General features: G+C 32.4%; 2 protein-coding genes across 7 annotated transcripts in view; one reads left to right on the top strand and one right to left on the bottom strand.

Annotated features, from left to right (window-relative positions):
• The window catches only part of LOC134716174 (RING finger protein 145-like), a 64,285-nt gene that overhangs the window by 1,591 nt on the left and 50,228 nt on the right, over positions 1-12,466 (top strand). The gene's annotated exons all lie outside the window — the stretch shown is intronic.
• The window catches only part of LOC134716173 (uncharacterized), a 29,837-nt gene continuing 21,443 nt past the window's right edge, over positions 4,073-12,466 (bottom strand). For all 6 annotated transcript variants that reach the window (XM_063578976.1, XM_063578977.1, XM_063578978.1 and 3 more), the window contains 5 exons: positions 10,401-11,351; positions 9,547-9,990; positions 8,882-8,970; positions 8,135-8,275; positions 4,073-7,572 (listed from right to left, as the gene is read on the bottom strand). In XM_063578976.1, the coding sequence (XP_063435046.1) occupies positions 5,859-7,572; positions 8,135-8,275; positions 8,882-8,970; positions 9,547-9,990; positions 10,401-11,351 (3,339 nt within the window). In that variant the 3' untranslated portion in view covers positions 4,073-5,858. The remainder of the gene's footprint in view (positions 7,573-8,134; positions 8,276-8,881; positions 8,971-9,546; positions 9,991-10,400; positions 11,352-12,466) is intronic.

The raw sequence follows: 12,466 nt of genomic DNA, 5'->3' as shown, positions 1-12,466 counted from the left end.
TACCGAAATTACACAAAAAACCATTTAATTCCGTTTCATCTCCGCTTCGAGTAAGTGTTCTACTACTAATCTATCAGTGCTTCTAACCACCTCCCTTACTACTATCAAAGAATTGGTTATTAACTTTTGTAATAAAGCTTATGAAAATAATGGTATTAATTATTTTTGGAGTGTTAAAAATTCTTTAGAGGTTTTAGATAAAATACATGCTTTCAATGGTCCTTACAATTCTGTTGACAGTTATGATTTTTCTACTCTGTACACTACACTTCCACACAATCTTATAAAGAAAAAGTTTTTGTATTTGATAAAATGGTCTTTCGAAAAATCTCATTGTAATTTTATTTGCTGTAACTCGTTTAAGGCCTTTTTCTGTAACGAAAAAGGAAAGTATGCTAGATACACTTACTGGAAATGTGAGGATATGATTGAAGCTTTAAACTTTCTGCTTGATAACATTTATGTACGTTTCGGCGATAAAGTGTATCGTCAGGTAGTAGGTATTCCTATGGGCACCAACTGTGCCCCTTTAATAGCAGATTTATTTCTATATTGCTATGAATCTCAGTTTATGACCAAACTCAGTAAAGACCCATCATTGTTACATTTGGTTGATACATTCAAAAATACCTACCGTTATCTGGATGATATTTTTTCGTTGAATAATCCAGAGTTCTCTAAATATACTTCAGAAATTTACCCAAACGAACTTACTTTAACTAAATCTAACATAAACAGCAGCAGTTGTCCTTTTCTAGATTTAGACATTTCAATTTCAAACGGGAAACTTCACACTAAAATTTACGACAAAAGAGACGATTTTTCATTTCCTATTGTTAATTTTCCTTTTTTAGACGGCGATGTGCCTTTGGCTCCATCATACGGTGTTTATATATCGCAACTCGTTCGGTTTGCCTGTGTGTGTTCTGATGTCATAGATTTTAACGAACGTAATCAATGCATCACTGGTAAATTGTTGTGTCAGGGATTTCGATACCATAAATTACTTAAAACTTTTACTAAATTCTTTCATAGATACAAAGATTTGATTAGTAAATTTGGCTATACCTGTAGAAAGCTTATTAAAAATGGTATTTCTCATCCTAAATTTTATGGTAATATTGTACTTAAAGCGAGGAAATCACTATGTGATCCTTGTAAACTCATCGAACCTTTAAACAAACTTATAAGTAAGGGTTATCGTACCAATATTGTAATTAGATCTCTGAATATAGTTCACATTGGCACTAATATTGATTTTGTCATTAGCAAATTAAAACATAACTAAATTTCATTATCTTTTGAGGCGAGATGTATAGGGGACACAGCCACGTTAACTTTTATTTCTATAGAAGTCGCTCTTCACTATACTACTACCTGTCGATACATTTATTTTTGGCATTGCACAAGTCATGTCTTCTTTGACTATTAATGACGTTAAAATACTAAATCTCTGTGATGTGTTTTAATCGATTTTAGTCTCTGATGCATGATTTTTTACTATTTATTGGTTTTGGCTTTTAACTAGCTGTCAGTAACTGCAAGTACTCTCAAATCGTATTTTCTTGTTAATTCGACCTGTTGATACTGTTTATAATGCTTTTTTGTCATTTTTTATTTATATGGATCTTGGCTGTATACCAGCTTTGATTATTTGTAATATCTTCAATTTTTCACTTATTCTTACAACATTTGTATAAACTTCAAGATTATAAAAAACCGGTTTTTTTCTAAAGTGAACATTGATTGGTTAAATATTTCTCAGTGTGTTTGAATTTTTTTGTTAGCCTTTTGGTCATGAATGTTTGTCTCTAATATTTAATTAACTGTGCATTTGTATTCAGATATCGCAGATCAAATTTATTCGTTCATTGTGTAATCATACGTTTTTTGATTGAGTTAAGTCTGCCAATTGATATTTTATCGTATGTTTTTATATGTTGTGATGTTATGCTATTGTTTCAGAAAAAGGGAGAAGGTTTGGGCCCATTAAAACGTTTAATCCCGCTGCAAATGTTTGCACCTGTCCTAAGTCAGGAATCTGATGTACAGTAGTTGTCGTTTGTTTATGTAATATATTCGTGTTCCTCGTTTCTCGTTTTGTTTATATAGATTAGACCGTTGGTTTTCCCGTTTGAATGGTTTTACACTAGTAATTTTGGGGCCCTTTATAGCTTGTTGTTCGGTGTGAGCCAAGGCTCCGTGTTGAAGGCCGTACTTTAACCTATAATGGTTTAATTTTTAAATTGTTATTTGGATGGAGAGTTGTCTCATTGGCACTCACACCACATCTTCCTATATCTATTCAATGATAGGACATCATCAATATATTGGAAAGTAAAATTAAAGAATTTTGCAAGGTGCTTTTTCTTTTAGTCTTTTAGAATGTTTAGAATGAATTCTTCTTCATACGAGTACAAAAACAAATCAGCAAATAGGGGTGCACAACTAGTACCCATTGGAATACCGACTGTCTGTTGAAAAATAAACTCAACAAATATATTGTCGATCATTTTGATATCATCTTCAGTATATTTTCTGGTAGATTCAGTGTGGTGCTTCACAAAATATGAATCATTGCAACCCAAAACAAGAAATTTGTATCTACGATACCCATTTTTATAGAAATAGATCTGTTTAATGAGATGGTAAAGTCGACCTTTCAACTGAGCATGGAGAATAGTAGTGTAAAGCGTAGAAAAATCAAGTCTTTATGTTGCTGCAAAATTGCAAAGATTGTGATCGAAGATTAAGCATGTAGATACATTGTTTTTCGAATTTTTGAGAATCCACATCTGGTTAACACCACTGGTAGAATATATCTAATCATAATAATTTTGAAGCCCATCTTTAACAGTAGAAAGAATTGTAGTCAGTACTTTAGAAAGATGTTTAGTCGAACATTTCGATGACCCAGCTATGTATCGTTTTTTATATGGAGTTTTGTGAAGTCTAGGTATTCAGTATAATGACGGTACATTTTCTTAGATGTTAATACCAAAAGAAATGTATGACAGAAGGAACTTCGCAAGTAATCTGAATATGAAATATAGATTATTAAACTTGTGTATCTTTAGAAATATAACGTTATCTCTTTTCCCGTGGAAACTTTATCATAAACAATGCAATATTATCTGTTCCTGTGTGAACACATATTCTATAACCTTTATTTCGATTCTGTTAGTTATTAATGCTGTCATATTTGTTCCATTGGAAATAATAATACGGAATATTTCAATTTGGAACTTATGTTTCGTGACAGAGACCTGACGAAAAGCAGATAGATGCCATATGTGGAGCAGGATATGCGTACCCTTCCGGAGCACCCAGGTTTTTTGTGGGGTTCATGTTTCTGTCTTTAGTTTTCTGTTTTTCATTTTGTCTATTGTTGTTTGTCTTTAGGTCTTTTTTTCAATATTGTTAGGTTATTTTCAACTTGAGTGAACGTCCCTTTGATATATTTCACCTCCATTTTACACAAATAGTTAACTCAGTCCTACCTGATTAGCCTAATGAACCTTGCATTCTCCAACGTTTGCCAGACAAAACATGACGATACTGAACTTAAAAGTAAACCAGTAGTTTTCACAGGTTTTTCTTGAAATCTTAAAATGGGTTGTACCAAGTTAGAAAAACTCAGTTTTCAGATAGTCAATTTCTGTGCATGTTGGTGGCTTTTTTGTTGTTGCAGTTCAGTGCTTCTATTGTTCAATTGCGTTCCTCTTATAGTTGATGTGTTTCCCTTGTTTTTAATTTGAAACTTGGATTTGTTTTCTCTTAATCAATTTATGACCTTTGAACAGCGGTATACTACTGTTGCTTTTCTTAAACAATTTGTATTAATTCTCAAAGATTCACAACAATGGATATATAATCACTCTTCAACAAACATCAATGACTAAAAACTTGGCAACAAAAAGCTGACCAAAAACGAGGTTCTGGAACAGTCACTAATTGGGAACACAGATTCTAGATTTAAACCAATGAGTTGTCTTTCCTAATGCCAAACAAGATTTGGATTGTTATAATGGTTATAAATTGGATTTCGTAGAGAAATAATGAAATCAAAAAGTATAAGCACTGCTTGATTTAATATCTAATAACAATAAATTTTATAAGCTTACAAGCATTTTCAATAAATTTAAGATAAGAAAATGTCCAGCAAGATATAACTATATCCTCAGTAGTTCTAAAGTAGACTACTATCATGCAAATTGGAAGAACTAAATTTGGACAATATAAATTCTCACTTGTAACAAACTTTGTAGGTAAAAAATGTAGAAAATATTCAGTACAGGTAGTCATTTTGAGTATTCAAATTCTTGGATGAGAAACGAAGGCTTGGACTTTTATGTTTAAAGAAGATTCAAAAAGATGATTTCAAACTGATGTCAAAATATTTTGAAAGAATTTTCATTTATGTACATAAAAAAAATGCAGTTCTTTATTAAAAGCCTGCATAACTTTTGTATAAAAAGGAAATGAAAATCATTTTTGTTCTCTGGTAATTGAAGTTTTTGTTCTAACCAATATACCCACAAAATCATTAACAATTAGTCATTGCATATTGTCCCATAATTAATTAACACTAAAATAACCTCAATAACAAAAATATGTGTATGCACCATCTTTATAACAGACATGTATAATCAAAACTTCTTTACAAAGCAATACTGTTCCAATACACCTCAAACTTATTATGACTATTATGTGTTAACTTTTTATAGGATCAAATCTTTTCAGATAGAAAAAACCCACGATGATACTAAATACTAATTTGTTTGTCTATTGCACTCTTCATTCCAAAAAAAATGATTTTTAGTTATGGGATATATATCTGAAATAAAGCCTTGAGCATGAACTGTTCTGACTTTAAGTAAAAAAAATGAACTTTATTAAACTCTCATGTCTAAATTCACTAAAACAAATTTCAAATAAAAAACAAATGACTTGATTCTACAAAATGCCTTGGCATTGTTTTCAATGAATAAGCTTATTTGCCCTTAAAACACATAACAATTTTCTAATCATTTTTGTTTGAATATAAAATATTTCATTGAAAAGAACCCACATAAAATTCCATTGAATTTAATGCCCAATTGTATTTACTCAAAATGTACCACATGATTACAAGATGGTTTCAGAATATAAAAGAAAATGAGTCCCAATAAGCATATCATTGTTGTATCTTATTTTAAAAAGGAATCAATTTAAAATTCATTTAATAGTTTCATTCTATGTATTTTCACAAAAATATTTTCTTTCTAATTAACCAGCAATTAGAATAAGACTTCGAGCAACCTTTTATTCTTTACTTACTCTTATATATAAAACAGTAAACAAAAACTATTCAATTTAAGAAAAGGTTATGAGCAGTCAGGATTTAGGAACAGAGATTCTGCTACAATACTAAGAGGTCAGAAGAGGCACACAAAACCTTACACATGTAACAATACACATATCTGGCAAAGGCACAACAAAGAACAAATAAAAATCATGTGCTCTACAGTATCAATAATATATAAACCTAATGCCTATCACAGAAAAACTAAAAGCAAATGTTGCATATAAAATAAAAATTGCAGCTACTTTATAATGTGTGATAAGTGTCAAAGGGATATGAAATTTGAATGATTCTTTATATCGAAAATATGATGTCATGAATTGGTTACACTGAACTATGCAAATATAAATAAAATGATTAGCTTTCAATTACAAACCAAAAACTAACTTTTTCTTACAAATTGCCGTTTCATATCAACTGACTCACTCAAATGTTTGATGTTCGAATCATGTCACTTTGGAACTAATCACTAATTAAAAGAATTAGAAACGCATGATACACAAATTGGTTAAAGTTAAATGTTATATTCAAGCAAGGTAGCATAATTTGTTTTGTCTCCACCATAATTTGCGTTAACTGTGACCTTGACTCCTCTACCATAGTGCTTATCCAGTGGCACTTTACCTTCCCAGACACCCGGTGTTGATGACGCAAGATGATTCCAGTCGCTATCAGCTACCACAGCCACGGCTTCTGCTTTTGGTATTCCGATTCTGAAGTTGACAGTAGCAGAAGTGGTATCTTTGTGAAGTGTTAAAGGCTCCCACATGTAACATCCTTCCTTCCACTGAGCATACTGTTTGGGGAAGGGTACAGCTGGACGAGTGGCTTTCTGACAGTTGATCAAATAGTTGTATACCCCTGGAAGTTGTTGGCTTGGATCCCGTGCTGGTATGGCATACAGTTGTAGTTTGTAGAAGCCTGTTTGTGGCATGTGGATAACAAAACTGACAATAGACCCTTGTGTCTGTGTGAAGACCAGATCTGGGTGTTCTTTCTCATCCTCAACTCCAATTAAATTGGCAGTCACTCTCATTTCTTGAGCAGTTGCGAATTGGATTTCTACAGAATTTGTTTCTAAATGAATGACAGAATCATGATGACTGAGAGTGTTCAAACCGAATTCATTAAATTTTGGTTGTGGCCCTAGATAACCATGTGGCAATTTGGGTAGTGGCACAGTTTTCACATCCTCATGACATTCAATCATATATTGGGCTACATGATACAAGGTTTGGCCTTCCATTGAAGGATCATTGGCGTAGATTTCCAATCCAAATTCTCCTCTACATGGTGCCGTGATATTGAAGTATGCAGTATTGCCTACAACACGATTCATTATGTAACCTTCAAGTTCAGAGTCACTCATTTCATTATGCTTTAATTTTGCCATAAATTGCATTTGTTTAGGGATTCTAATTTGTAATTCTACTTTGCCCTCTCTTGTTAAGATTGTAGCTGTAGTCTGGTATGTCTGAAGACCATATTTGAAGAATGCAGTGCCAGGTCCCCAATTTAAATATGCACATGGTGGGAATGGTAGTGGAGGTGGTGATGTCACTTCCTCTTGAACGATCTTAAATTCACACACCTGTGCATAAACATTGTCCTTGTTTTCTTGTGTATCTTCTTTGGCATATATGTATATTATGTATGATCCTTTCTCGGGTAGCCGTAACCTAAATGAGGCTATGCCACCAACACTTTCTTGCATTCCATATTTATTTAATTTCGTTCCCATAAATTCTTCTCTTCCATCTTCATATTGAATAGTGAAATTAAAGGCCACTACAATTCTGTGTGCTGGATACCTCAATCGGATATTACACTCTCCTCTTCCGTAAATCACAGCTGTACGATGGCTTACAAATTCTAAACCATATTTGAAGAACTGAGGCTTCATATGAGGCATACTTTCAAATTCCTCTAATGAAACTTGCCTCTCTAACAATTGCCATTTTGTGTCTTCTGGGAAATGAGTGTAGATGAGTTGATGAGGGTCTGGCAAGAAGAAATATTCATCAAGTTGGTAATGGAATTCTTCATGAGTTGTTTGTTTTCCAATGATACGCCTGGCTGCCCAATGACAATCAATCAGACACCATGTACCATAGATGTAGACAGCGTTCCATGAATGTTGATTGGTTCCTGGAGTAAAACTCTGACCAGGTTTGTAATCTGCTCCTTTGGCATAGCCACTGATGATCTTGGAATGAAGACCTGCATAACTGAAATTATCAAATGGTATTTTCAATAATTAAACTTATGAAGTTTATTTTGCTATAATTTTAACGTGTTGATTTAATAGTGAATAGATTTTATAAAATAAAATGTTTTATAAATGTGGTGCTTTAATTTTTGTTTTCAGATGACAAACTATTTAAAATTTACATTAGTCTGGAAATGCAAGTAATTTTCACAGAATAAAAAAATTACTACCAGTAAAAAACTAATAAAACATTTTACTCTTTATGTGTTTGCAATTTTAAAAGATATAAAAATGTTATGTAAGTTTCCTCAGTTTAATTCATTTTTTTCTGTATGAAAGAACTATTTCACTTTTAATGCTATTTAATGTTTTGTATGGTGCAAGTACTCTTTTATAAGTCCTTTTTAAACCAGATGCTTTATTTCACCTGAATTATCTCCCTTTGTTAAGAATACATTTATGTATTTGAGTAATACTTTGCAAATTATTATCCTGTTTTGAATTTGAAAAGTTTTATCAAGTTTTTTTGCCATATGTTTGGTTTTAGATTTATTTAAATGCTTTGTTTTGTTTCTACATACTTGCACATAGTGTCAAAAACCATAGCATATGTTGTCTTTCCAGTCTTTAATCCCAACAGAACTTCTTCTGGACTGCCTTTTTCTACATTGTCAAAATGCATTTCTTTCAGATTCTTGGTGGCTAACCATCTAAAGATAACTCTGTAAAAAAACAAAATCAAACAAATGGATTAAATGATTCAATACTTATATATCTTAACAATTTTTTTAATTTTTTTTACCAGAAACTGATTTAGTACATATATAGCTTTACTTTTTTTTGTTTTCTTTTATCATTGAAATATATATATATATATTAGACATTGTTTCACAATTTAAAAGTACAAAATTATATCTTTCTGAAACTTCCTGTGCCTCCAAGCTAAGATGATAAAATTAGAGTGTTAATCTATATTTTATCAAACATAATTGTTTTGATTCACTTGCTTTGGACTCAGTTGGATAGTTGTATCATTGGCAATTGAACCAGATCTCCTTTGTTTAAAATAATCAATATCATTAGTGTAATTAACATTTAAAAAAAATGCTAGTCTGTATTTCTTCTTTTTAAAACACTGCTTTTCTATACAAATGGATAAGTTGCTACTGTCTTTTGAAAACTTCATTCAGTCACCAATGTATGAAGTTTGATTTCTAGTTTACTCTTATATATATTTATCTAACCATCAAATCAAATTTACAGAAATCAAAATATTTGAAGAAAAAAAACCAGTGAGATTTTAACTGTGAATCTTAGATCAGACTTACCTGACTTTTTCAATTTCATTTGTGATACTCTTTGAATAGATCAAATCCCAAACCAAATCTCTGAAGCTTGAATGTTCGCTCTTAGATACCTGTAATAGAACAAAATCTACGGTATGTAATTTTCCCAAACACACCAAAAATGGAGTCCATATTAATTCTGAAATATGGTCCTTTGAATGTTTAAAAGAATGGTATTGGTTACCTGCAGTAATGTTATACATAGATTGATTTCTTGATATTTTTTCATTGGTCAGTACAAAATGATTTTATGATGAGGTAAAAATATGATTTATTTGTTCTTGTCAAAATACATTAGTCTCTATAATCTACGCTTTTTAGAACTTAATACCCAAATAGAACATACATATTTTTAATTATAAGATTTTCCAAATACCAGTAGGAAAAATTTCAAACAAGGATTACGAAAATCTGCTACAAATACATAGAATGTTGACCATGACAAGTTAATGTGATGTTTAAACATGTAACAATTACACTTTGTTTATAGTAATTAGATAATTAGAGAAAATTTGAAATTTAGCAAGTGAATGAAATTTCCTTTTATTACTTAATATTTCCCCTACAATGAAAGAAAATCATTGAGTTTGAAATTTTTACTGAATTAAGATATACAACTTCAAAATAAGAACTATGCAACAGCATACCTGTATAGCATGGTCATCAACTGTATGAAGAACGTTTCTGTCAATGGCATCCAATGTTGGTTTCTGTTTAGTGGCTGGACCTGGAGCTGGAGCAGCTGTTTTCTCTGCAGTGACTGGTTGGAGCTTGAACTCACTAGGTGGTGCTGGTGGCTCTTGACCAACAGCTCTCTTCTCAACTTGGATTGGTTTACTGCTGGGGGGAATGTTACTGACACCAGCCTGTTGTTGTTGAGGAACAATAACATTACCAGCCCCTGGGGTGAATCCAGGTGTACCCTGTCCCTGCTGGGATCCCAGACCCCCATACACACCCTGTTGTCTACTGTCAGGTACTGTGCCATACAGATACTGTTGTTGTAGCATCTCTGGTGGAGGTGGTGGGAGGTTGTCTAGATCAACAAAATCTTGGTCTCCAACATTCATATTATTCATTCCTTGTGTTACCTGTAACAAAATAAAATGAAAATTTGCAAATAAAAGTTATACATAACACTACTTTTTATATTTTTGTCAAAGGGTCAAAGCAACTTTTGTCAAAATTTTATGAAAACTAAACAAGACAGATTAATTTTCGTAAACTATATATTTTTTCTAAATTATACATTTTTCTCTCTCAAAAAGTAACCTTTTTTTTTTTTACCCCTGAAGAAAATATCACATTTGAGAATAGAGAATGGTTTATACCTTAATTACTTAAAGAATTGGGTGTTTGTTTCATTTAAAAAGATCACATGTTAGGTAGCTAACAGAGAGAATAAATTCAGAAGGATTACATGGGAAATCCGATTTTTTTTGTGATTCAGTCTTAGGAAATTTGTCTCGGTCTCTACAGCCTAATGCATGACATGACTTACCCCAGCAGTGCCTCCAGGATATCCCACCTGGCTAACAGTAGCTTGTTGAGCTGGAGCCACAGTACGCCTTTGAGGTGCCTCTTGATAAAATGCCTTATTCTGTTCATCAGGAGGAGCATAGTGAACAAAGTATTGACAGATATGTGTATAGGTGTCACCATCTTTAGCTGGATCATTCCCGTAGATTTCCAGTCCGTATTCACCCTTGGCTGGGAGTTGAGCTGTAACAAGTACCTTGTCCCCTTGGTCTGTTTCACTGATACATTTCTCTAGTTCATCATCTTTCATACCTGGTTTACGTAGTTTGCAGAGAATGTAAGATGGCCGTGTCTTCTTGAACTCCAAGCTGACCTTACCATCACTTGTTGGTATGACAGCATCTTTAACACTGGGTTCCAGTCCCATCTGGTCTACTGGTATCCCTGGACCCCAGTTACTATCAGAACAGTTAGGAAGTGGAACGGCATCTGTAGAAGCTTTGTCAGCATTGACTTTATATTCTGCTGATGCTGTGAACACATTCTTTATTCCAATATCTCCTGTTAAGAGCTGGGCAAAAATAGTAAAATAATAAGGACCAGGTTTTGGAGCTCTTAGGATAAATGTGGCTTGGTTGTGTGAAGTTTCTTGCATGGCAAAGCTCTTCAGTTTCTGTCCTTTGTGAGTTTCTTCATTGGATCCACAGACAGTGATTTTGTAGGTGAAGTTTGTAGGTTTTACAAAGCCAACTGTTAGAGCTATTCTACCATTCTGTGTGCCTACAACTCCTTTCTGGTGGGAGATGAAGTACATTCCACATTTAAAGAAGTAAGATTTGACCAGAGGCAAGTCTTCAAATTCAGGCAAAGATAAAGGTCTGGTCAGAAGTTGCCACTTGTCGTTTTTAGCCCAATGACTGTAGATAAGTTGTTCTGGATCTGTCATGAAGTAGAAGTCATCATATTCATATACCTGGAAAAAAAAGGATAGATAATTAAGTCCGGAAGCATGGGTTTTTCAAAGTTCTTTGGATGCATTAAAAAAATCTATAAACTTTTCTCTATAACTTCATTTATTTTCTACATGAAGATGGCTTACAAACTTCAAAAGTGTTTATTAAGTCAGGGGACCAACACTATGAAAAAGATAGGGTGAATTTTCAGGCAAAAAAGTTACTAAATTTCACCATTCAAATGGTTCCATAAACGCTATACATAATTAAAGTTTTGTAAAACATTTTTGTGGAAATTTTGCAAGCATTTTGAAATGAACCTATATATATTAAGAATTAATATGTGTAGCATCTATAACAGATAAAATCAATAAAATTGTGAAATAGAAGAACAAATGTATACTAGAATGCATATGAAAAGTGGCATTAATTGGTTTAAATTTATATTAATTATATGCTAATTATATAAATCATTAAAGGTATTATAACTTGAGAAAAGTGATGTAAAGAAAAAAACTGAAAACAGTTTTATTAATATTATGCTTTGGAAAGTATTAGACTATTTACAGGACAAAGAAATTTCAATCAGGAACAAAACAAATCTGTTTGCAGAGGTTAAATATTGACCATTAGTTCTTTTAAAGGATGTGATAGTTTATGGCCATTGGTGAATTTAATGATTTCAACCCCCATCTCTTCATCATAGTTGGACCCCTGCATACATTGTGTACCTCATAGTCTAGAAGGCATTTGAATTATAATGAAATGAAAATGAATACAATGATGAACCATTTAAAAAAAAAATATGAAAGTTCCAAACCAAGTTAGTTGCTTTCACCATTTTAACAAAAGAATGAGATTAACTGCTGACAAGCTAGTTTTTTTTTATTACTGAAAGTACAATTTAACCAATTTCTTTATCGGCAACTGTTTAATGAAGAGTCATCGATATTTTCCAATGGTATTTGGTATTGGATAAAGCAGGGATTATATGTCCTTCCAATGAACAGAAAGAGCCCCTAAAAATAGTGCTCCATTTAAGATTTTTCTGATTATCAAACTGCAGTTTTGATAGTGGAAATATTTGGGTAGAGGGTATGACAAAAAATGAAGGTGCTATCAATGTGACAAGAAA

The sequence above is a fragment of the Mytilus trossulus genome, chromosome 4, assembly GCF_036588685.1.
Source record: "Mytilus trossulus isolate FHL-02 chromosome 4, PNRI_Mtr1.1.1.hap1, whole genome shotgun sequence".
Classification (NCBI taxonomy): Eukaryota; Metazoa; Mollusca; class Bivalvia; order Mytilida; family Mytilidae; genus Mytilus; species Mytilus trossulus.
This window is presented reverse-complemented; position numbering and strand designations above follow the sequence as displayed.